Raw genomic sequence first — 26677 nt, 5'->3', positions numbered from 1 at the left:
GGCTGCCCCTTGTCCATTACCTGAGTAGAAACGATTAATAGACAGGATACCATTGATATGGTTGACTGTACGCCATTTTCTTTTCAGATGTTTTCCATGAGCTTTCTATCATCTTATTATATAGTATGCAATGTCACTGAGCAGTATGGGTGGGAGGGTTAAGGGATTTCTTTATCTTTTTTGTCTTTATTTTTTCTTTCATTATGTTTCATAAAAAAAGTATTTCATATTATAATGTTTGTAATAATTTATCTGTTCAATAAAAACATATTTGACAAAAAAAAGAAAGTGCTTTGGAGAAAGGTGTCAGGCATGTCTGTCCGTCTGTCTGTCTGTCTGTGCCTAATCTCCCAAACCAATGGACCAATTGTCAGTATGCCAAAGAAGTAAATCCCCAATATTTTTCACATATTGTGAATTCATAATCTCTGATCCAGTCTCAATCCCTCCATATTTGGGCAAGAATAACACCATGGATATGAGTGACATCAACAGCAAAGTGTCAGCGAACCACAGGGATGCCACACCGTTATTACACCCTCCCTATATCTTGTTTAAAACCGACCTGCAGAGTTGGCATGAGATGACATGATTTAAGACATGCAAATCCCTTGACTTCTTCAAATGCTGCAATTCGAAACTGGCCTCCGTAAAATCGGAATCCCCCACCCACCCCTTTTCCCCCTCACTGCATATGTTTCTTTTCCCTTTTTACCTCCTCTATTCCTCTATGATGATTTCCTATTTTGACTACATAGTTGTGTACTGTACGTACGTGATGAATTGAAAATGGTGGGCCCTATTGTAAACAAGTGTAATGGTTTATGGTGTCGTCCACTCACAGTTAACAGTTGTTGTATTGAGTTGTAGGTCTACTTGAAATGTACTGCAATTCTGCAAACTATTAATAAATCAATCAATCAAATCGATGTGCTCCCAGTTTGTGCAATCATGATTCATGAATATAAACAACTTTTAAATTATTAAATGAAAAATACATATTGATTTGTTTCTTAAATGTGTTTTTCTTTCCTTTGTGGCCCTACAATTTGGGTCTTTACTTTACTGACTTAAAAGTTGAGTGGTGCTGGAACTACTCAATACTTTTATTTTGAAGAATACGCCGACCGGAAAAGAATGCGGATGTAAAGATGCAGTAAAGATGGCGGAAGAAGAGAGCCACTTAGAAGAATTTGAGCAAATAGACTTTTTAAGAGATAGACATGTACGATTCTTTCAACGATCGCTGCAGGTATTACCTGAGAGCTTTTCCTCCCTAGAAACGACTCGGTAAGTTGACTGGAATATATCATCAGTATTGTTGAACAACTTGACTAAGCAGCAAGCTAGCTTGCTAGCCGTTTGAATGGGAGGCTAATAATGTGACTATATGTCGCTAATAACAATAATAACAATGGTGTCTGTGTCACACGTTAAATTGACCTCGTTAAACTGTCATACACACATGAGGATGTAAGTATGATGTACTTTATTTAGCTTCCAGTTTTACCAGAATAATACATTATCGGGGTAATTATATTCGGGAGTCGGAATGTACAGACAGAAATCACAGAATAGTTCCTAATGCAGACTTGCCAAACAGTCTAATGTAAACGTATGTATAGTTGTTGAAGTGTGGATGTGTGTGCTACTGATGATGTGTAAGGATTGCTTAATTGACATGTAACCTTGCCAATGACAGTTATTAGCCTGTTTTGATTTATTTTATTATCATGTTCAGTCACAGTGCTAGTGCTAGTTCGTTGCTTTTGCACCACAACGTTCGATTAGAATGAAAATGTATGAAATAATGAACTGTACTTCTTTGCCCCACGACATCTCCTCTATGGCGTATCTGCAGATTGACCATTGTGTTTTTTGCGCTGTCTGGTCTGGACGTGTTGGATGCTCTGGATGTAATCGATAAGAACAACATGATCGAGTGGATATATTCCCTACAGGTTTTACCCACAGAAGATAGTAAGTATTAGTCAGTGTTCAATAATTATAATAATGGCAATGTTATACATGTTAATGTTGTAAAAGTAAATGTACATCTAGATGGGTAAACTTCACTGAATATGATAACATTATATGATAATGACATTCATGAGATATATATTTAGGACGACTGTCAATTCTACTCTATGGCTCCGAGACATGCACACTTTCAAAGAAATTAGAGAAACGGCTGGATGGCACTTACACCCACCTGCCTTCCTATGAGAGCGCAAAATCTCTCTTTGAAGAGCCACCCATCGACTGATCATGAGGTTATATCTTTGATTGTTTGAAATATTTATTAACAGTTTGCAGAATTACAGAATTTCAAGCACAAACTCAATACAAAGACTGTTAACTGAGTGGACGACCCAATTAAGCATTACACTTGTTTACAAGAGGGTCCACCTTGTTCAATTCATCAAAACATTGAGAGACGTACAAATAGACACTTCTATATAGTCAAAGAACAGAACAGGAATTCATAATAAAGGAGGTAAAAAGGGAAAAGAAACATATACAGTGAGGGGAAAAAGGGGTGGGAGGGGGAGGGGGAGGGGGGGGGGGATTCAGATTTCACAGTTTTGAAGGAGTCAAGGGATTTGCATGTTTTAATGACTGTTGGTAGGGCGTTCCACATTTTGGTGGCATAGGAGCGAAAATAATTTAGTCCCTTGTTTGTGCCGAATCTGGGTTGTAATGTACATGGTTCGTTGCACTCCCTCTGGTGTTGTGGGTGTGGACTTCGTTAACATTAAGGAAGTATCTAGACAGGTACATGGGTATCTTCCCTTCTTCTCTGGAATCCTGCCCCAAAGCAGACCAGAGGTAGAAAACTGTTGTTCCCTGATGTCATCGCTAGGTACACATGCATGGCAATGAAGGACCTGTGTGTGTGTGTGTTTGTGTGTGTGTGTGTGTACTGTGTGTGTGTGTGTGTGTGTGTGTGTGTGTGTGTGTGTGTGTATGTATATACTGTATTTGTGTATATAGTTACATACATACATACATACATACGGAGAGACGGGTGACAGACTGCACCCGGGAGCAGTATGGGTTGGTGCCCCAGCCTGCATCCTCCGTGAGGAGGGCCTTTAGGAGGGCCATTCGAGCCGCAAGTGGAGTCTGCATTACTACCGTTGCCCAGTGGTGGAGCCTGCAGAACCATTGCGGTTCAAGAATCCACCACTCCTGAATGAAGTCTCTGGTCCTGGGAGTCTGGTGCAACGCACAGGTCCTGGCGGTACTCCTGGTGAGAGCAGGAGTGGACTTGGTGAGACGTAGGAGAGCCTTTGGCCCAGACAGGAGTCAACCCACAGAGCCTAGTCCCTCCACATACCAGAATTGTACCTCTCAGTCCCGGCACAGTAGTTCCGGAGTGGTTCCAACGGATTGTGCAGCCCTGTCTTTCCCTAGTGGGTCTGATCGAGGGTAGCTACTGGGACGTAAGTCGGAACTTGATCACCACGGCTGGGTCACCCGAGTGAGGGGTATGATGTTCGAGAGACCCGAAACCCCGATGACCTTGGGATACATCACTGAGGATACGTCCCAGTTGCATCCAGGCGATGTATTTTCGTTCTATATATATCCCCTAATTTAGAGTTAGTTTTCCTTCAGGTTGACCCACGACAGGCAAGTGCATTCCGTCTTTATTAAATACTAGAGCGGTGCCTGTGGTGCCTCTACAGCGGTGCCTGTTGGGCCCTGGCTTACTTGGAACGATGCAAGTTGGAAATGCATGCCCCATCCAGATATTATGGCCCTCATTTATCAATCGAGTGTAAAATCTGCCACAGATTCGAGTGCAGGTTTCGTAGTACACCCACGTCGCCACGGCATTTATAAAGTGATCGCAAACAGCTGATCCTTCCATAATTTCGTTCTGACGTTAATAAATGTGACGGCTGAAATCTATCTGGCACGCCCTATGAAATCAAGCCTCGCCCTCGTTTTTGCGACTGAACACATGTTTACGACCTGTGGGAACCATGGAAACCATGGAAAAAAGGTTTCTCCCGTGCCTTGCCCGCCTCACGCACCTCTCTCACACACACACACACACACACACACACACACACACACACACGCAGAAGCACACGCAACTTGCAAGCCCACTGGTGTCTTGTTAAATAAAGAACGAACACCTGCATGAATTAAATAAAGTTGTAGGCCTACCCTGTCTGTTTTCCTCTCACCTCGCTTGCTTTGCTGTCATGTCCACGCATGCACGCATATACATGACACATCGACATCGCATCGCCATGAATGGAATTAGTTTGTAGGCTGGCCTATATTAATTTTACCCATTCGTGCGCAGTGCACGGCGAAGGCGTGATACTGCGCACTGCTGTGATATTAAAGTCCTGTGGGTGACATGCCTGCATGAGAGATAGGCTATCATGTCGTCAAGGCAGCTCACAATCAACGTTTATGTAGTGATTTGATCATTGATGAACGAATCATAAACATATGGATGAAGGCTTGCCGCTTGCGCTGGTATGTGTTGGCGACGCACGCCGCGGTCCCGTCCTCCCGACCCCCGAAAATGATCTCGCTTTTATCTGAACTGTCAAAACTGTCTAAGCACTTATAAATGGTGAATGATTAAGCCCCTTACGCCTATAGCCTGCTAGTACTTACTACAAATAGGCAAGCTGTATTGTATGCTTGTCATTGTCACTTGGAAATAAAGGCGTGCAGTCCATTCATGCCTTTAAAAAAATAATAATATCATAATCGCATATGCCGCATCACCGCGTCCGCATGCGCTCCAAAATCATCTCACAAGTGCGCTCGCATAACAAGTGTTTGATTAAGCACAAACTAATACATTGTAAACATGTTATATTGTTTTTAATTGCGCGATTTTAATTACTTGTAAAGTTGGAAATCTCTCTTTTGTTTTTTACATACACATACCGTTTTATATTAACATTTTAGGAGTGAAAACATATGTTTTGATGCCTGTGACAGTGTCAGCAGTTCAGACAAGGCTGCTCCGCTTGTGTAAGACAGAAAAAAAATGCGTACGCCAGCTGAGGAGCAACCGTGGATTTTGCACGTTGTCACGTTCAATTTCAAGCGTTGGCGGAAATGGTAAATGTCAAAAATGTCGGCAATTTCGGCGTGCACCCATATTTTGGTCTACGCACGGTTGATAAATGAGGGCCTATGTCTGTGTTCCTTTATGCCCATTTTTGGAGTTCTTTGTCAGCCATGCCCAAATATGGAGTCTATGCAGATGTCAGAATGATGTCAGAACAGGCCAGCTCCATATATGGACCACGGGAAGGGACCCGGTCCAGAGCCCGGGCAGAGGCCTTTTTGGGGCGGTTCTGGACAACCGAGGGTCCGACCGACTCGACACCGGGCACTGCACCCCGTGCGGTGGTGTGGAACGTGTGTGTCCAATTTGAAGTCGGTGGGGCTAACGGTACTCGAGTTACGTGGATTACAGACGTATACAGACAGATACTTGGTGCATTTATACATAATTTATAGGCTATTGATGAAGAACAATGCTACCTTTTTACAACTAGCAATCATTCTTGTTTTTTAAAGTGACTGTCGCCACTCTGCAGTTATCAGCTGGATTAGTGGATTTAACATTAATTTACTCTAAAAGTGCAAATATTACCTATCGTTTTTATAATTTGCTTTTACTTTTCGGGCAAGTGGGCATGACCTTTTGGCAAGTAGAACATGACCTGTGCTTGCACAAATGGCAAGTGCCTCTGAGACCTGTCAACCCCTAGTAACATTTCAGAAATCTGTAATACTTTGCAGTTTGTGTAAATTGAAGATTCATTGGGCATGCAACCACACCCCCTCCCCAAAGTGTCCCACCTGTATCTGTTCAAAACATAAAGTCTGAATCTGAATATTTAATGACTTGGGTTTCATTTGCTTCTGAATATCTCTAACCAGGCACCTTCTGCCATCTGTTAAGTTGTCTAGGCTGGTAATGATTCAGAATAGCATCATAAATTATGTTGGTACAGTGATGGCTGATTGGGCTAAGTATGCTGCTGCCATATGTTTAGTGCCTGGCTGTTTGCTCATTACATTACAGCTGAGAGAGTATAAGGTGTGTGCTTGTTGTGTTCATGTTAATCATCATTAACACAGGGAGGGAAAGCATTCGGTATCCGGAGAACTCTCCAGTTTACCAACTCGCCGCAATTTAGTGCATTTTCGTTTCACTTCACCTTCATTTAAATTGCATTGAATTGAGAGAGAGAGAGAGGATAGTTATTTAGAGTTAACACTAGAGAAAGTAGGAATGCTAAAAGTGTAAACACCAAATTACAGAAACAATGTAATTCATTAGTAAACGATTCCTGAAATGATAGGCCTACTTATCATTCACCTTTTTATCATCATCTAGCCATAACCATTTCATTGCACAAAATAATTTGATCACTTTGGAAATGAACTATAACATCTGTGAGTTTGACATACTACCCTGATGAAGACAGCATGATGTTAGCATAACGACATTGATGAAGAATCTTCACCGTGGCGAGTATCCAGACATTCCATGTGTGAATATGCTGGCAGCTGGAGGTGTTTTCCAGCAGGGCATTGGAGGTTGAGACTTTTTAGTCATTTGCTTGGCCAGCTCCAACCGATGAGAACGGCAACAGAACACACACCCAAGCCCTTTACCACACACAAATGGATTTATGCTTTCGTTATACTGCAGGAGGTGGGTTGCGATCGAGTCCTTTGCAGCAGCGCTTTTATTAATTTAATTCTAAATTGATAAGATAGGCCTACACATCAGCAGCAGTAATCAATGCGTTAACTTTCTAATGAATATCAATAAGGACTTTTTCCACTTGGAAATTGCACTGTAAGTGTAATAAAGTGTGGGGTGACCAAAACCTTTCCCTCATAAAGTATAAAAACATTTGAGAACCTCTACTGTAGACTCAAAAGCACAGTTTCACAAACCCATATGTGTGCTGTGTGGACCAATTTGTATGGGACGTGAGTAAATGCCATTTATTTCTTTTTTCCTAGATTTTGTTTTTGAGGGGCACTATCCCCTCCTACATACAGCTTTAATGTTTGTTTTGTAAACGCCATTGACAATGAAGGGAAAATTATGTCATAACAATGTGCCTCATGTAATATTGTCTCTATTGTTAATGGCGTTTAATGTTTGTGTTGGCACCGTTTGTTTCACATCACCATTACATCACCTAATAAATATGAGTTAGACTTTAATATATTAGCGCCCCTCACTTCACACGGGTGTGATTTTTAATACTTATTTCAAAAGATTAAAAAATACATGTATATTTTTTTTTATTATTTTCAAAATAATTCCATATATAAAAAAATCCATTAATTAGTGGGGGAAAAGTTCTGAAAATAGCTGATCTACAAGCAAGACGTGTTGGATCGACTATTTTCACTAGTTTGGAGACGTCAGATTTCTCTTTTGGCTCTCGAGTTAAAAGGTTTGGGAACCCCTGCTGTAAGAGCACATGGTTACTCTCATGATTATCCGACACCTGGGCTTCAGAATAGCATTACATCATATACTGAAAGGATCTATATATATCTTTTCATTCTACACTATATTATGGTTTGTCATCATTATACTGTATTATGCATTTAAATATTTGACTAATGTCCTACCTCTCTTGCAGCTGGTAAAAACTATTCCCACTAGGTGGCAACAGCACACCCTGATCATATTAGCTAGGTCTCCCAAGTTGTGCATTGTGCAGCCAATTATGCACCACACTGCTGAGTGCTGAAGGTCAGCGGGAACGGATTTAGTCCTGTTGTGCGATCGTCATTTGAAGATGATGGCATTACATACGGACATTATTTGTTTTATTTGTACCCCCCCCTTGATGTCCTTCCAGTATATATAAATTAATCGTCCCTTTATTTTCTCCCCCGTCTCACCCCCCCCCCCCCCTTTCCTTTTCTCCAAGAATCTAATTTAAGTCATTGTGGCTTTCGGGGCTCCTCGCATATTGGACTTCCCTACAGCTCAAAGGTACTGGCGTTTTAAACCCTTCACCTTTTTACTTCTAGATCTGTCTATTGTAGTCAAGTTTGACTAAATGTCACTCATAAAGCATTTCTCACTATAAACACTGGCAAAAAGATTTTCTTGGGTCACTCTACCCCTAAGTTTCTGTATGCTACTACATACTCTGTCAGAATTGATGTATAATACATTTTGTAATTGGGAAAAATAATCTTTATGATCAGAGTCTTGTGACCAATCTATTTGGCTCTGTTTTGTCTGGAGCAGCATTTGACTATTTTGTCATAGGCTGTGCCACATGCAGGTGTGGGGCCTGTGGGCATATATATTGTTTGCTTTTCCAGTTTGCTGTATACAGTATGTCCTGATTTGTATATGTTCTGTTAATGCTCCAGGGCCCAGGGATTTCCCATCCGTATGACAGTGGTCACATAGCCATGACCTACACCGGCCTGGCCTCTCTAGTAATACTAGGAGATGATCTGGGCAGAATCGACAAACAGGCCTGTCTGACTGGCCTTAAAGCACTGCAGCTAGAGGACGGCAGGTACACACACACACACACACACACACACACACACACACGCTTAAATTCATCCTAGCTTGCCCATGCCTGTATCTCATTAAACTGTCACTGCTAGGTTCACAGAAGGTTTAACATTTGGCCTAACACTTGTACCCAACACTTAGGCTTGTAGATGTATGCTCAATCACTTTTAATCACAGTTTGGCATGCATGTCCAGTGTAGTCTCGCAGTACTCGGACTATTCAATATCTAGCGGTGCAGAACTATGGAAAAGTGGTTAAGGACTGCCAAAAAAAGTGACGGACAGACACCGACCGACCTCAGAACAATCATAGACTTCCATTACAGCCTCTAATTGGCCTACCTCTTATTATTGTGTAGTTATTATCAACATACATTTATGTTTAATATTTATTTAACATTTATTTTATATATCGTTGCCGTCGGGAGGAAACCATCTAACTCAATTTTTTTTGTTAGGTGGTTTCTGTGGGGAAGAAAACCACTTAACTCCAAAATGTTCATCTTCCAGGAAATTAAAAATATTATTTTTGAAAACAAAGCAATTCTGCCTCATCAAAGTTGGTGTTGTGACTTTATATATTGTCAATTACTTCCATGAGAGGGGGAGAAGTGGTGGAGTCAGTTTGAGGGTCCAATGCAGTTATTTAAGAGGTTTTGTCCCAAGCACTTTTACTACTTTTCATTGGTTCAATATTTTCAAAACAACACACAGACGTAAAGGGTGTTCAATAGCACTGATTTACGCAAAAAACCCTCAAAAATGGAGTTAGGGGCATGTTTTGCACAACAACATAGTCTTTTCATTATGTCTGCCCATGATCTCTGTGATTTATATGTTTGTTACCTCTGAGTCACTGACACTACATTTTGATGTTTTAATTTAATAATTTTCTATGAACCTGTGACTTGACATAAAACCAAAATAAAAATATTTTGAAAAGAAAAATGGAGTTAGGTGGTTTCCTCCCGACAGCAACGATTGGATCTTATTTCAATGTATGTTAATTATTTGTCTTTGCTTTATTGTATTAATGCCTGATTTGCCGCGTAGAGAATCTTAAATTGATATTGATTGTTTGTGTGTCTGATTGTGTATGCGTGTCTGTCTGCGTATGCGTGTCTGTCTGCGTATGCGTGTCTGTCTGCGTGTCTGTCTCTGTCTGCGTCCAGCTTCTACGCTGTACCAGAAGGAAGTGAAAATGACATGCGCTTTGTCTACTGCGCTGCCTGTATCTGCTACATGCTGGACGACTGGTCAGGCATTGACATCCAGAAAGCTATTGAGTACATCAGGAGAAGTGTGGTGAGTAGAGACCCTGCTAGAGTTGCCAGTGTTTGAGCTGTTTTGGTTCAAATAGTTGGCATTCAAATAAAAGTGGTTGTGTGCATAATTTAATTTTTGTTTCTCTCTATAGTTCATCTGTGGTTGCTTGGTGGGAGTTCTGTCGGGTTCTTTTTTTGCGCTACACCATAGCTAAATTAATATAGATAGAGTAACCATTGTTCATTATTCTGATTCACACAGTGTTCAACCCTTCAGGCCATTCTGTAGTTGGAGCATTATCACTACATGCCAGCTGAGCAGAAAATGCTCTTTAGTATCCTTTAATCCTTTAAATAGTTCCATTGTAGATTAAACTGTATTCCCACAATTGAATAAACAGTGTATTGGAATTAGATTCCAAGTAGGAAATTAATCGAAATTGCCCACTACCAATAAAAATTAAGGAACCGATAAAATCCTAATTTAGGTGGGTGTCCCTATAAATAACAAACTTAAACTGCTACTGCTTTGCATTGTGTTGTTGTGGAATACTCATATGAGAGGTTACTATTCATCACATTTCAAGTTGACAATTGGTTTTGGTTAATTTAAACGCCAGTATTTACAGGCCAAAAAGTTGCTGCACTGGCTTCATCTCAGGTATTACTAATATGCACAGTTGTACTAGTAATCATAAATGCTATTTCAGTTGATGCTTAAAATAATGAAGGTAGTTTTATTACCTAAACATTTGAGCTAATTTTCTTTCTTTTTACCATTATGAAACCGAAACGGGTTATTGGTAATTGCAACCAGATTTGATTGGCAAACGGAGTCAGAATCGATCAAATCTTAACAATACCCATTGGGGTGAGCTTTAATGAGCTGCCACTCCGTTTCTTTTTAAGGGATGGGCTAGTATGGAACTGGAGTGGACTATCACATTACTGCTAGTGCTCGGCTCAGGCTGTTAGGGATGGAAATGTTGACCGTGAGACTGCAAGCTCCATTGCAATCTGACACTCAGCACAGCAGAGAAAGCAAATCAAAATAACCTTTTCTTGAATGAGTCATGCATTTCACCCAATGAAAAACCAAACCGTTACAAGCGGCTGGCCGTCCATATGTCGATGGAATATTTCATTTTGGAGCGGATTTAATAGGCGGACTAGCATAAGGCCCAAACGCTTAAAAAAAAATCACTTCTACTGGTCTTGACAGAACATCAAGACAACAGAATAAGGTGAAAAGACTATTTTGGGCGGAAACTGAGAAAAGGGGGGGGGGGGGGGGGGGGGGAAAGAAAAAGGAATTTATTTTTAATTTTGTTTGTTGCTCATGTTATGGACCCGTCTGGTCTTTTAGGCTTTGATTTCAGTTGCATTATCTATTTATATATTTTCATGCTACATATGTCTACAATCTAGATATCTGTAGAGTATGTGAATAAACAGGTCATCACCATGACCTGTCAAAGACATCCACGTCGAAATATTGGCTTTCTGTTGGGACTAGTATGCAGTGCATTCCTCTCTTTTAATAGTTTTAGAATTCTTCCGTGACCAACACCTCACAATAGGCTTTTGGGCCTTGCCTCCATTGAATAAAGTGCGACACTTGTTGGATCTTGCTAGCTACGGACACTGCTTATTATGATGGAGAGCCGCTGGGGATTATTATCTATGTAAAACTGCTGAATGGAAGAGTTTCATTTCTGGTTTAAGTTATGTTTGAGGATGGCAGTGGCTCAGGGGTTGGAGTGGCTATCTGGGAAGGTTCCCAGTTGGTCCTTGATTAATTTCCTCGTGCCCCGGCACTGAAACCCTAACTGGTCCCCATGAGCCGGTTGGTGACTCCATAACCGTGTTACACTCTTGCGGTATTTGAATGTGAAGTACATTGTAAATTGTGATTGACTGGTCAGAAACACAAGAGAAGGTGCAGTCCATTTACCATTTACTTTCCAACCAACCACCTAATCGTGTTTTGAGTTGACAATATAAATAGTCCATTGTTAACTGATCTTTAACTCAAACCTTTTAGCCTGGCATATTGTCTTCAATAGATATGAGCTTGCAAGGTCTACTATGGGATCTGTGTCAACAGCATTGTCTTTCAATAGAGGGGGTCTAGTGAATAGAACGGGACCTGTCTCCCTCGTCAATGGTGTCTCTTTCACAACCAAAGTCTCCAGAGACACAGAGTCTCATTGACTTGTAAACTGAATGTGTGACTGTGACCTTATCACAAACTTCCAGAGTGTTTTATTACATGTGTATTCTGCTTAGGGGGAGGGAGGGAGGGAGGGAGGGAGGGACGGACGGACGGACGGACGGACGGACGTGCATTTCCTCCAGCCAGACAGATATTTCAGATGTGCTCAGACATTTTCATGTCAAGGACACCAAATTGATACACATTAAGCCACATTTGAAAAGAATCGGTGCCATGCAGGGAGTCAGGGACCCCCATAAGAGAAGATCTTAGTTGTATTTAGTATATAAATGTACAGCTGTATATGCTGTAGGTAGGGAGACAAAAACCTATGATCTGAATAATCATTATTATACGTTAATAGATTCTCTCATTGGATGATAGGCTGGCAAAATATAGTAAAGTTAACCACTTTCATAGGAAAACATCTTAAAAAAAGGTGAAAATAATGAATGTTGTGATTTTGTAAATTGGCTATTTTTGAAATTATCCACAAGCAAGCATTTTATTGTATGATGTGTTTCCAGGATTGGTTTAAAGTTGTAATTGACAATAATGCATCTGATAAGTAAAGCAAGCCTCCTGCTTTTATTGCCCCAGTCCTTCCTTTCATGAAGGGATATTTCATAGTGTATTTGTGACCCATTTTAAGTCCCAAACTGTGATTCTAGGGGGCTGATAATCTGTTATCGGTTGTTTAGTTGCTCTGTCCTATAAATAGTAAGTGCAGTCTTTATGCCTCACAGTGCCACTTCAAAATCATAAGCCTCTTAGACAGGCAAATACAGTTGCCCTTTAAACAATATTTATACCACTGGAGGTCAACATTACCTCCACTATCTATTGGTGCAGTTAATGGTATGCAAACATGGAAGGGATAAACTTAACCCTTACTAAATAATAGGACTCACATGGTGGTATTCTAAACAAAGACGGAAATGGCGTAGCTTAATATAGATTATATCATTACTCACTTGTGATCATCCATGCCTGGGGAATTTCATACATGAAATGATTTCACTGCATGACCTGAATCTTAAACACCATTATTGTCTTAGTTAATTCTAGGTCTGTATTGCGTATTTTCTGTTCTCACATAAACAAAATTATTATTCTACACAATTCTCACTGTGGCTCTCTGACATCTGCCTCTTTTGCCTCTCTTTCATATCACCTTTTTGTTATTGACTTTCTTTACATAATCTCTCCCTAATTATTCACATCCCTCGTGACATTTCTTGAAAAACAGTAACACAGATGTTAATTTGTTATTTATGATGGAAAGTTATAATTTGAGCTGATTTGTAACAGAAGATAGCTGTTCATTATTTGTGTGCTGTGCCTAGGGTTCATTAACAGCATACAGTATGTTTGTAGTTGGCACTGCACTGGCAGGCTATGCTTTCTAGAGATGGGAATTAAAACGTTGCCTACTGTATGCTTTATTTTTATGATCAGTACTTTATTTGTATTTTTTTACAAACAAACAGAAAAAACAAACACAAGCAACAACAACAGAATACGTATGTATGGACATTATGTATGAACACACAAAATCAAATTAAAAGTATAATTAGTTTACACGACCAAACACGCAGCATCATCAACCGTATCATATTATGTATAATAAGACGGTAAACAATCAAAAGGGCATTGACCATGGATCAATACCTGCAATGTGACTGAGGAACACGTTCCACTTCGAATCATATCTAACGGATTATTCATCTTAAAAGATAACTTCCCCAAAGCAGCCACAATACCAAGCTGAGTGAACCATACATGTGCTGGAGGCAAATCCTCAGACTTCCATTCCTTAACAATGCTTTTCCTGCCCACCATTAATGCTGTATGAATCCAGTCAGCTAGAGGTGCGGGGAGGTGTTTTAAGGCGATGGATCACCCAGAATAAACAGAGCAGGTGTATAAGGAATATCCTGGTTTGTGATTTGCATTATATTCTCATGAATAGCATCTGTACCCTAGGGCACTCCCACAATACAAACTGGGGTCCTCACCACACCTCCAGCAAACCGGACTCTCTGAGTACTGTATGCTTTTTTTTAAATCTAGTCCATTTTTTGTCCTTTATCCACAGGGCAATATTATTATGCTGTTTTCCTGTGTCACATTATGTTTGTCTGCTTAAATCAAACTTGTGCCCTGGATACTGTGAAGGATTTTAAATAGAAATAAGGTTTTATTGTATTTTTATGTAATGACGTGATGAAGTAAGAAATATTCTTTGTTGGTGGCTCAAATATTTAGAATGTAATTAAATGCTTATTGTTGTGCTCTTCACAGTCATATGACAATGGGATTGGCCAAGGAGCTGGGTTGGAGTCTCATGGTGAGTCTAATGGTCTTCTATTAATACATTGGTATTGTTATAGGCATTTAGATGACCCACCTTAACTTAATATATGTTACACCTTAATTTATGTTACCGTATCATGTAATGTTACTGTATGAAGATTGTCTAAATTAAATAAAGATTGTTGATTGCAAAGTAGGGAAACCAATCCATTATGGTGCAGTATGGATCTTATGTCATGTCTGTTGAGAATAAAAGTCCTATCGGAAACAAAACCTCTGTCATCCAAAACTAACTCAACTGTGTCATGTCCTTTTAATTTAACATTTCCTGGTGGTGGATGTGGGTGAGACCAACTGGTTTGACCGTTCAATTTCCCCCCGACTAAATACGATTGCCTCATTTATATCCTCCACCCAAATGAAACCCTGTTCTTCAAGTTAATTGCAAAGGGCAAACTGTGGCAATTCCCTTTCTGTACTAGTTTAATTCTGTGATTACAGGATTCATGCAAGCTTATTTCAACCACCGCCAAACCCACTTTCTGTCTGGCGACTGATTATATATAAGGATAGATGGATGCCTTTTACCCACCCACTTGTGTGTGTATCCGACAAGACCTCCTGCACTCAGTCTCGTGTGTGTGTGTGTGTGTGTGTGTGTGTGTGTGTGACACTGTGTGTGTGTCTGTGTGATGTGGTATTCAAGAGTCAAGACCTGCTGTGTCTAAAGCATGTGCACAGTTGATGCCTTTTGCCTTTGTATGCAGGTGTTTGTTCTATAGCGAATAGCTAGACCATGGTATTGTACAAAGCATGTGCCCATTGAAGTGTTCCATCCAGGTTTGGACAATGGAATAAGAGCCGTCCCAGGACGCAGCAGTGTTTTATTTCCCCTCTCGGATGGCACTGTGCCTGAAGGCAGAAAACACAATATAAGTGATTTATACCCCTCACTCTTTCCGTGTCTATCCCTCCCTTTCCTGCTCCACACATCTCTTGGATAAGTAGCTCTGTAATAGAGGTAATGTGTAGGGAAGTGATGATGATGGTGATGATGGTCTATACACTGACAGCTGGAAAAGAGTTGTTGATGGATGGCTGATCCCTGTGGCTATACTGATTACCGCCCTGTTTGTAGATAAACAAGCAAAGCACATACATGCATATACATTGCATACTACTGCCTCTTCTTGCAGACACAGGTCTAAACTGTTGCCCCTACACAGTAAAATCCTGAGTCTTCATTTAACCACTTCAATCCTGTATGCTTAATCTACAAGTTTAGAAGAACGGTATATCTCATAGTGATATGCCTTTTGTAAAAAAGAAAATGCATTAAGAAAACATATTTGTAATCATTTAGTTATAGAGGGCAATTATATTGTATTAAGGCTTATTAGCCAGGGATCCTTTTAAGTAACTGCAGTCTCACCATCTCTCCAGCTGTACCCTGTCTGGAGAGACTAGTGAAGAAGAGATCCAGTAGAACTAAGTCATTTTGTGTTTGGTTGCGCTCAGGTCTTGAGCTCTGAAAATGGCAGATCTACAAACTCACAACGTGTTGCGGTTGTAGATCAACTATTCTTAGCATGCAACCAAGTGTAAAATCAGCCATTACTACGCCATCACGGCCTGCCAAAATACACTTTTGACCACAAAACTGTAGATTTAGTCGACTAAAATCTCATATTTAGTCGACTAAAAATAGACCTTTCAGGTGACTAAAATACGACGGACACTAAATTACATTTTATTCAAAAGACATTATACTACGCCAAAATTAGCTGTCAAAATCAACACTGCTGTGTATAAAGAAGCTAAAGTAGTAAAGTACTGTAATGGCACTCCCTCACACACACACACACACACACACACACACACACACAATCTCCTAACCTCCTTGTCTGTGCCCTCTCATTATGCTGTTACAGTAGTCTTTCTGTCGGCAGATAATTTCCAGGCGGATGAACACCGTGAGACTGCGTGACCGATTAAGTGAAATGTTAACATCCTTGCAAGATTTTTCAAGTTCAAACCGTTACAACAAATTAAGTATTTTTTATTTTTTTATGTTTTTCATTTGCTTTGTCTGGCTGCCCAGGTGCACAGCAAATTACAGAATGTTAAGTTAAAGGATTATTTAACAACTCAAATCTAAATATTGAATGAATCATGCAACTTAAAAAAACGTCCCTGGGATGCACACAACAGCCCGAAGTGGATGCTAAACTGACCCCAGGGGTGTTTTAAAGTGAAATGTAAAAATTAACGGGTAGAGACCATTTTAACATTCTCAGTTGTGCCCTAGTGTGTCCCCAAGACCAGGCTACCGACCTGGGGCGACAGGGCTTTCTCTGTGGCGGCCCCCTCCCTCTGGAATGCCCCTCCTAACCTGACTCTAACACTTCTCATCTGAATTTTTGCCCCAAAACGCAACTTTGAGTACTTAGAAAATTATTATTATTATTATTTACTGTGTGTATATCTCTGTCAAACCCTGCAAACGGCACTGTCGGGTGGACACCTCATATGTCCAAAACAGTTCAGTTTTTATTATTTTTAAATCATTTTAAAATGGGGAAAATGGCCAATCTACAAGCTCGCAACACGTTGCATTGCTCACTATGCGTTTTGAGCTTTGATCTCCTATTTTCACTACTTTTGTGTGTCGAAGTAGGGCATTAACCCATTTTGGGCGGGAACCCCTTTTGGTGTTTTAAACGTTATGTTATAATTTAGCTATTGAAAAATAGCAGATCTACAAGCTCATAGCGCGTCACCGAGTGGCGCGCTACGAGCTTGTAGGTCTGCTATTTTTGAAAAATCGTGGCGCAAATCTTTAAATATATATTCTTTCAAAGTGAATGTTTTTAACTCAGGTCTAGGTGAAGTGCCTTATCTTCTCTGTTTGATGAATCCCTGTGCAGGCGGCTCGACATTCTGTGCCATCGCGTCCTTGCGTCTTATGGGTCACCTGGAGGAGACGCTGAGTCAGCGTCAGCTGGACAGGATACGCCGCTGGTGCATCATGAGACAGGAGAACGGCTTCCAGGGCCGGCCCAACAAACCTGTAGACACATGTTACTCCTTCTGGGTGGGCGCTACGCTAGAGGTACCCCCCACACACACACACACACACACACACACACACAATCACTAGGGATGGGACAATATGATGTTTGTGGCCAGAATAATTTTGATTAAGCATAATATGGTTCAAAATTAATTTTGGCCACCACAACAAACATTTTCATTGCGATAATATTATCGCGATAATCAATATGCTTACATTTCTTGAAATGCCACTTTTGTTAAAGGACTTCTTTCTTGTACTTACTTTCTAATGTTTGTAACTGTAATGATGTAATTTTCTTGTTACGATTTGTCTTGCCTCTCCTTCCTATCCTCTCCCAGCTGTTAGATGTATTTCAGTACACCAACTACAAAAAGAACAGGAACTACATCCTGTCAACACAAGATCGATTGGTAGGGGGCTTTGCCAAGTGGCCGGACAGCCATCCAGGTAATGTTGGACACCAAAAGGAAGTGTGTGTGTTTATACATCTCTGTTGTCGGGACGAAACCAACTAACTCCAAAATGTAATTTTTTCAGAAAAATGTGGGTGTAGCAGCACACATTCGTTTTGAACGGTTCAATATGAGTGGTATTGTGAGGCACACACTAAACAGACTCGCCGAACGATGTTTAAATCAACTTCAAATGATGTGCTCTGCACTCAATAAGGCAGCCCAGTGAGGCCACACAACAACATCTTTGTATGATCTAGAAAAAGAGAGGGACGATGATGGTGCTAGGTGGCGTCATATCCTGCACACCGCACATCTTTTAAAGTGAACGCGTATGCTGGCACTGGGAACTATGCTAACAGCTAGCGGTATAGATAGTTAAAGGGCCACTTAACCCCTTTTGTAACCAGAGCTTTTTTTTTTGTCAAATTAAATAGGTTTTTATTGAGAACAGATTATAGATTGTTACACAAACATTATGATATGAAATACATTTTTCTTTTATAGAAAACAAAAAAAGAGGAAAGGAAAAAATACAAAAAGAGAAAGAAAACCCTCCGACCCTGACCCATACTGCCGATACTGTGATACAGCATATTTAGGCCTTGTAACTCTGTTATGATTAAAATGATTATTATTCCCCTCCTGTCCGAGGGGGGGCTGTGCCTGGGGGAAGGGGGTGCTCCAGCACTGCTACTTCTCTCAGCCATGCTTACACCGGCTCTCGTCTTTGCAGAAGGGTTACAACAACAACATTCCATGGACTGACTTTTCATATAGTCTAGATCAAGAATGACACGTGTATCATTAACTGCCAAATGAAACGTGTGCTCTCCATTGTGCATCTGTCCCCCCTTCTTTTTTTTTACGTGTATGTTTCTCTGTCACAACCTCCCGGCCACTGTTTTCGTTCGTTTACGTTATTTTCTTGGTTCACTCACTGTGTTTTGTTATGCCTTTCCTGTTACTGCCTCCAGTTACTGTAGCTCATAACATTAGCTGCTGTTGTCACTCGCTCCTTGCTCCACGTTTCAGAGTATGGGTTCAGACTCCCATTGGCTTAGTCAGCCAATCTTGACTAGGTCGCTAGTCGCTACTAGAAGCAGCCAATAATGACTAGGTCGCTAGTCTCGCTACTAGAAGCAGCCAATGGCAATCATGACTAGGTCGCTTAAAGAAAATGAGATTATAAGCCCAGGCAAAAAGATTGAATAAGAGATCTATTCTCTGCTGACGGTGTCTGTAAGAACTTGAAGGTTAGATCCCTGCCCTCTACAGGTGCAGAGAGGTCGAGGTGGAGTTTGAGCTTCACTGTGTCAGTGGAAAACTGCTGGTTACCCGATACTGTACCTGTACATCCAAAGTGCGTGCATGTGTGGTCAATTTGTGTGTGCGTGCATTTGCCTCTGTGATGTCTAATTGATGAAGCGTTTGTACAAAGCTAGCCTCAGGACACAGGAGATCAAGCTCCTCACGTTACAGGAACTGGTCTGGGAACGGACGGACGGGGAAGAAACGATTGTAAAAAACACAAGAGCAGTAGATTCTGCTCACAAAGCCTCTTAACCATTCTAGAACAAAGAGTTTTAAGGAATGAATAGGCTTTGGATTGTGAATGCAGGTAGATTTGGATGTACGTATAGTCATTGTTGTGCCTTCCATTGCCTTTGAGGTAGGAACTGGTCTGGGGAGTTCGGAAGACTAGCTGCTGTATTTAACCAAGCAGACCTAGGCCAACCCAAGTTGTTCACCTGAACATTAGGCACGGAAATGAGCTCTTTATTGGTTTCATATTGCAACTGGGGCATCATAATGTTTCTGGAAGAAAGACACACCAACATATTTTTTGCTGATGTCTCTGACCCTGTCGAGAGTCCAGGTCTTTGAATCAATCTTTGTAATTTGAGTAGTAAACATTAAGTGTACTGGGGAAAGGAAATTGAAACTGAACTGAGTGACCTGACCTGAAACATTTTTGATTACGGGAAATTGTCTAATTTGTATAGAGTATGCTGTTGGGACAGCCTTGACTTTGATCCATACCCAGTCCTTTTTGATACAGCTAATGGCATTTTATCGATTTTGCTGTCGGGGTCTAATCAGCAGTCATTTCATTATAATTCAATTATTGCTCCATTAACTGGTCTGCATGGCTTTTAGTTTTCTCCCAGGGGAGGGGAGGGGCAAAACAGGTCCTGCATGTGCATAATTTATATTTCCTTAAAGAGACAGTGCAGATGAGGATGGTGGTTGTTATTCCTACTGAATAACATCCTCTGTGCTTTTTGGATCTTGAAGGGGTAAAGGGGTATTTCACTATTTCACAAACATTTATGGGGTCATTCGTTCCCCTGGGATTTGTGTTTACCCATACAGTTTTTAAGTTGTTTGATTCAATATTATATTTTTGATCTTCATTTCATCAGATACACCCCCCCCCCTCCTATATAAATCCGTTCAACTTCAAACTCCATTGTAATCATTCTGAGGTCTGATGTTGTTCTTTTGATGTGGGTCGTGTTTTTTTTTAAATGTATAATTATTTTTAAAGTGTGTGTATATATAAAGTAGTTGGAAAAACACTGAGCCCTCACACATTCCAAGGATAATATCAGTGTAATTTTATCTGATCAGCAAGCATCAGTCGTATTTCTCACCCCTCCTTTTTTCCATCTTTTCTTTGTAAACACCTCCCCTCCCCCTTCCTTCATTTGTCCTGACCAGACCCTCTCCATGCGTACTTTGGACTGTGTGGATTGTCTCTGCTCGGCGAGCCCAGTCTGAGGAAGGTCCACCCAGCTCTCAATGTCACCCAGAGAGCCTTTCAGCACCTCCATCAGTTGCAGCAGACATGGAGGGACGACGCTGGCACCTGCACCTGACAGCACTGACAATAGGACAAACTCTCACTATATCCAAACAGTTTGTTGGCCATTACAAACTTCTTATTTTTTTTGCCTGCAAGACTCCTGTGATTCAGTATTTACCGTTTGAAACTAAGGCATAGATTTATACCCCCTCCCCCCCTAAAACGCTAGTCTCACGTGGCCAGACGGTTGCCTCCCACAGTTTTCGAATGCTTCCGGTCATACAGTCTGGGACACTGGAAGCTCTTTTGATGATTAAGGGAGAAAGCCTCCTCCCCACTTCCGTTTTGTCTTTACAGTTTATCCTAATATACACATTTATCCTAATATAAAGTAAAATCCTCAAAGCATATATATATAGCTTGCTGCATAGCAGAAATGTAAAGTAGAAAATGAAATGTAAAGATATTTAAAAATATGTTGTCGTGAACGGAAATGGCAGCTCCCGTTAATCGGATTTCAGGAGGTGTAATTCCCAAAATATATAGCATTAGGAGATTGTGGAATAGTTGTCTGGCTACGCGAGACAAAAACTCTAGTTCTATAAAGCAGCATTTGCCAAACACTATCGCAGTGTTTCCCCTGTTTGCTGTTTGCATTCAACAGCGGCACCACGCCACTGCTGAAATGTGAGTGCCGCTGCTAAAAAGAAATTACATTATTTTTAGATTTTGTTTTAATGATAGAAGATGGTCTTACGTCTTCATGAACTACTGCAGTTATATTACATTGGCTTGTTATAAACTATGAACTAAACATTTGTAAGATCTTGCATACAAAAAGATAGAAGCTTGTGTATTGCCCTTACACAGTGCTTTTGACACAACTTATTATTTTGATGGCTACAACTTAATTATTGGGGAAACACTGCTGTCACTACTACACTGTCTGCAATTGTTGTATTCTAACATCAGAGTTAAAACTGAATCACTGGAGACTGAAAACGATCTTGGATGCTTCTGTGGGGAAACTATAATCACCATTGGGGGAAAAAGTAGTCTCTCAGTAGCAGTACAGTACCTTGACTTTCTGACTGTTCTAGACCGCTAAGTAGGCTATAAACCATTTGATTCCTTTTAGTGGAAAGTAAGACCATAGCAGTGTTATTCAATATTTTGTATGGGGACAATGGAATCCGAAACACAAAATGTTTGAAGTCTTAGACTTTGCAATTCAAATATGTTTTATATTTGTCTACTCGGTAGTCTCATAAAAATAATGATTTATTGGTTATTTCTATACAATTGGCCACAACCCCAAGATGGGTCTAATTGGGAATGGACTACATAAATGGTGTTCACCCGGCAGTGGCAATTATGTAAGGCATTAACCTGCTTGGCAGGAGCCGTTATGGGTTCAGTGGCTCAAGGACACTTCAACACAATGCCACTAGAAGCCAGGGATTTAAATGCTGTTCAAAAAAAATTCAATTGTACATTTAAAAATAATCTCTACGAATCCATTTATATTTGGTATATTGACTCCTTAAGTGGCTTAACCTTTTACACCAGTCACCAGCCTTTATCTTTCCATTGATTTCAAGCCCTTTCCCACTGCTGTCTCCGACCCCCTCCAGCATCTCTATTGAAACATCTCATATTTGGAGAGACTAAGGTAGAAGCGTTTCCTGTTCAGTAATTACTTTTGGTGATGCATGTTTTTGAAGTCACTAAGGGCACGACAACCTTCTTGTGGTGTTATGTTATTGGGCCTCAGAAATTGTTGCAAGTTTCAAATTGTTTCATTGTGAATCTTTATTTGAACCAGCTGCTTCCTGATTCCTTGCGAGACGTTAGCCTGCTAAGCCTATTCCAAGGCAATGACAACACATTTAGGAAGTGTATTGTTCATGAAAACAGCACAGGGAATTGCTTTTTTGTTTGTTTTTTCTGAGCCCCAAAAAAGAACAAAAAATATTGGAAGTTGGAACAAAAACAAGAAAATGCAAATAAATGGTTAGCAAGAGTCAAGCTGTTGAAATAACTACAGGTCAACAATTTGACTTGAACCTTGTGACCAATAGCCTAGTACCATCTTCACCCTTGACTCACCAGAAAGGGTGGAACTATCTAGCCTAGATCAGAACAGATTCTCCATTCATTCATTGTGGACTGCATGGCAAACAAGTACTGGTACCAGTGAAAAAGCTGATGTCTATAGTTTGACAAAGGTAACCATCTGTCTTGCCTTTGTACCAGGCGATAGATGCAGTAGTGCTGTAGTGTGCATGCACACTGAAACCCCTCATGCATCCATTTCACTCTAGCCCCTTTTACCTTCAACAGTCTGCTAGGGATTTGGGAATACATCAGCCTATGCCATGCTGCCTGTGAGTTGTTCACACCATATTAGAGCCCAGCACAGGACTGTATTGTTAATTGTGCTTCTGCTGGATTTCTGATCATTGACACTATATTTTCAACTCATACCGCCCACAGTTTGTTTTTGACCGCCCGCAGAAAGGTTTTACTATACCTGCTCCTGCAACATTTTCATTGGGACTCAAATTAAGCTCTTCACTGACAGTTCAGGACCTGATCAAGACCTCCATACCCAAATACAAACGGCATGAGAGCGAGAGATAGGTGAAGGATTTCCCCATTTCAGCACCATGGACAGAGACACAGTGTGCTTTGATAACTGCTAATCATACTATGAGTGATATAATATTTCAAATAAGGTTATTTGACAAAAGTTACAATAAGTCAAAGATATTTGTGTCCACCCAGATCTCCTTGACTTCACTGCAGTCAATCAAACTTCCAGCTCCAGTATGTCCATCTCCCAGTGCCTAGAATGTGACATACTGTACTGTATACCACCGCTCTGTCAATACTCCTTGGTTATTCCAGGACCCACTGTATCTTTCTTTTTATGCCCATTCCCACCCACAGCAACTTCAAAAATGCCTGCTCCCGTGAAATTGGTGTCCCGCGGGATTACTGCCCCAATGGGCTCTAGTCCATATGTGTTCTACGGACTGTGGCTGTACTGCTTTCTCTCCTTGATCGTCGTCAGTCTCGTACCCTCCACACCCCCTTTTTAGCAATAGAAACCAGACCTGTCAGACAGGACAGGAGAGGAGGGTGTGGAGGTTGAATAAATAAATGATTTGGTCCATCTATTATTGACAGTGAACTGGCTGGAATATCCTCTCTGCACAACAACAATTCACTCCTTTACAGTTTAAAAACAACCAACCAACCTCGGTATCAATATAGCCTTGTTTTAGTCTGATGACAGAATTCTTATCTTAAGACTGAGCCAAATATATGCTCACCTTAAAGTGCTTTCCCTGATTTATCCTTTGAATTTTCTTTATCAATTATTTGGTTACTTTGCTGCTTTCTGGTTATTTGTTTACACAACGCATTAGACAATTCACCTGAAATGAATTTCTCCAGGTGCTACAGTATATGTAGCCTAATTATAATACACACTTGAATACTCGTATTGCTTCATTCAGACTAATATTGCCTTTTATTATTTCATAATTGTGTACGAGAGATATTTGTTTTGTTTTTTCTTTTCTTAAAGATGGTTTCCACTTTCCAGTACAGTTGACCATCCTGAATCTCTGCTGGTTTTATGTATTTTTCTGTAGGTTGTTAGCAATAACCTGAAGGAAAATGTGTAGAAGTAATGGGGACATTTCGAAATAGACTTTTGGGGAACCAACTTACTGTGGCACTGTAAAGCCTACATATTTTTTTTCCAGAAGGCTTGTTTTTGTGGTTCAAGTGATGTTTACTTCTTCCTTGGGGATCCTTGGGGTCTGCTGATGTCTGCTTTGTTAGGTTGTCCAGGTCACGTGGCCAGACCACTCACTCAAACTTGATTGTGTTGAAATGTGCCTCATGCAGCATCATTCTGGGCCATCTCAGAATGCTTTTATTCACACACTGAATTCACAAATATGTGCTTCAAATTGCTGAAACCTTTTGAAAATTACGACATGTAAATGGTTACAGTAGCACAATCTTATAATTGATATTCATAAGATTCCCATAAGGTCCCCACTTTGACAACCTGTGTTAACATACTGTATTGTCCACAATTTGGATATGTGCCCTTCAACCCTTTATTGTAGATTTCACTGTCTGGCATAGATTTCACTAGTCTGACATAGATTAAGTGGTATATGTACTTTCACCAATCTGATTTCATACCAGTAGCCACTTTGATCAATATTCTTTTAGGAAGACACAGCGGAGATGATTTATTGAGCCAGGGCCTATTGCGGCCTTCACCCAGTAGAGACTATTTACTTGAATTGATCGATAAAAGAATAAAGATGAATTCTGCAAAGAAGATTCTGCATCTCAACAGCCTTAACTCTACTTCTCATATGCGCTCTCCTCATTACATGCTCTTATTGAAATGGGCTTTGAAACCTATATGCTGCTTCAAGGAGAAGTATCGAGAGTTTGTCTTTTAGAGAAGGTTGGGGTATATCTGGGTCTAGAGGATGTTCTGAGATGCAGCTGAAAATCACTTGGAGTCCAAAAGACTCACAAACACTTGCATCATAAATTAATGTACAGAAGCAAGTGTTTAATTTATTTTTTCTATACTTGTAGAATTATGTGTAGATAGATACTGTATGTAAATGGCGATAAAATGTCACGTGTGCAAGTGCTCAAGATAATTTTGCTATAGCAATGACAGCCGGATTCATGCAAATGTTCATATGTGATGTATTATAGTATATTTCATGCAGTTGAAATTAAGGATGAAAGTGATGTTTTGACAGTGCATAGTGTATTAAAACTAAATAAATACTAACTTTTTCAACTATTCTGTCAATTTAGATTTTGTTTTCCTTTCCACATTCAAATAAATAATTATTATACAAGTGTGATTAGACTGGGGATCCTTGACCAATGACTATGTTTACCGTAATTTGTGAATCCTGAAGACCTTGAAGTCTCTTATCCCTATACCTCTACTTAAAAATACAGAAAAGGTTTAAATATGTATGAATAGTATTCTGTTGATAATGTAACATTCATCTTCAAACTATATAACAGCTAATCATCAGTGGTCTAAGCTCTCTCAATCACAGCATGTCTGGTAATGTTGGTCATATGTTGCTGCATTGTGTTTTTTGGCTGTAACCTGAAGCGGTCCTTGACTGACTGAAGTTGGAGCATTGTTTGGTCTAACAACGGACTGGCTAATCATCGTCCCTCTAGGCAAGGGGATACAGTGAGCCGAGTATGACTATTGGTTATTTTGGTTGTCTGCCTTCCTGCCCAGAAGTAAAGTTTTGTTTACATTAGCCACTGTTACATCTCTCTTGCTCAATGCTGCTGATAACTAGAATTTACAGATTCATCATTTGACCTAATTGCAGCAAAGGATGTCAGTTGTAAATTGCAGCTAAATGTTAATGGCACATAATTGGTGGCACAGAGGCCAGTGGTTTACACTGTTGACTCAGCAAGCAGGTATACTGGGTTCAAATGTCTTCTTCCCATGCTTGCCTGGTTTCCTCAGGCTCCCACACTTAAAGACATGCATGCTAGCTAGATACATACTCATGCTATTGCCCTTGACAAAGGTACTGGAATAACTTGAGTTGGTCCTCATGGGCTACAGTGTGGCTACTCAGTTAGGATAATGCAGAGGACAAATCTCCCCAAATAAAGGGAGATAAAGTATAACTTTACAGCAAGGCGTTTAATCCCAAATTGCTCCAGAACTTTTCAGTGGGCCTATATTAGTTGAACATTGTATGCTAAATTATCACAGTGATTGAAGCAGGGTATTGTTGTAAAAGATGGAATTGAATACCTTGTTGGCAGCAATTAAAATCACAGTATCACCATTTAAAAGCACCTAAATGGATTGAACACAAAAAGCCCAAGCGTACAGATATATGGAACTCTTTAGTTCTATACATGAAATAGGAGAAATT

At 40.3% G+C, this 26677-nt stretch overlaps 1 protein-coding gene across 1 annotated transcript; it reads left to right on the top strand.

Moving 5' to 3' along the window:
- The first annotated feature begins 1151 nt into the window (after positions 1 to 1151).
- pggt1b (protein geranylgeranyltransferase type I, beta subunit) lies at positions 1152 to 25554 on the top strand. The gene is made up of 9 exons (XM_080766155.1): positions 1152 to 1290; positions 1862 to 1980; positions 7959 to 8023; positions 8413 to 8564; positions 9739 to 9871; positions 14351 to 14396; positions 17290 to 17474; positions 17777 to 17885; positions 20615 to 25554. Exons 1-9 carry the CDS (start codon positions 1163 to 1165, stop codon positions 20770 to 20772), a joined length of 1095 nt encoding a protein of 364 aa, XP_080622281.1. The 5' UTR covers positions 1152 to 1162; the 3' UTR covers positions 20773 to 25554.
- Positions 25555 to 26677: the final 1123 nt, after the last annotated feature.

The sequence above is a fragment of the Protomyctophum bolini genome (genome assembly GCF_963924005.1).
Source record: "Protomyctophum bolini genome assembly, chromosome: 6".
NCBI lineage: Eukaryota > Metazoa > Chordata > Actinopteri > Myctophiformes > Myctophidae > Protomyctophum > Protomyctophum bolini.
Note: the sequence above shows the minus strand (reverse complement) of the source record. Positions and strands in the feature narration are given on the sequence as shown.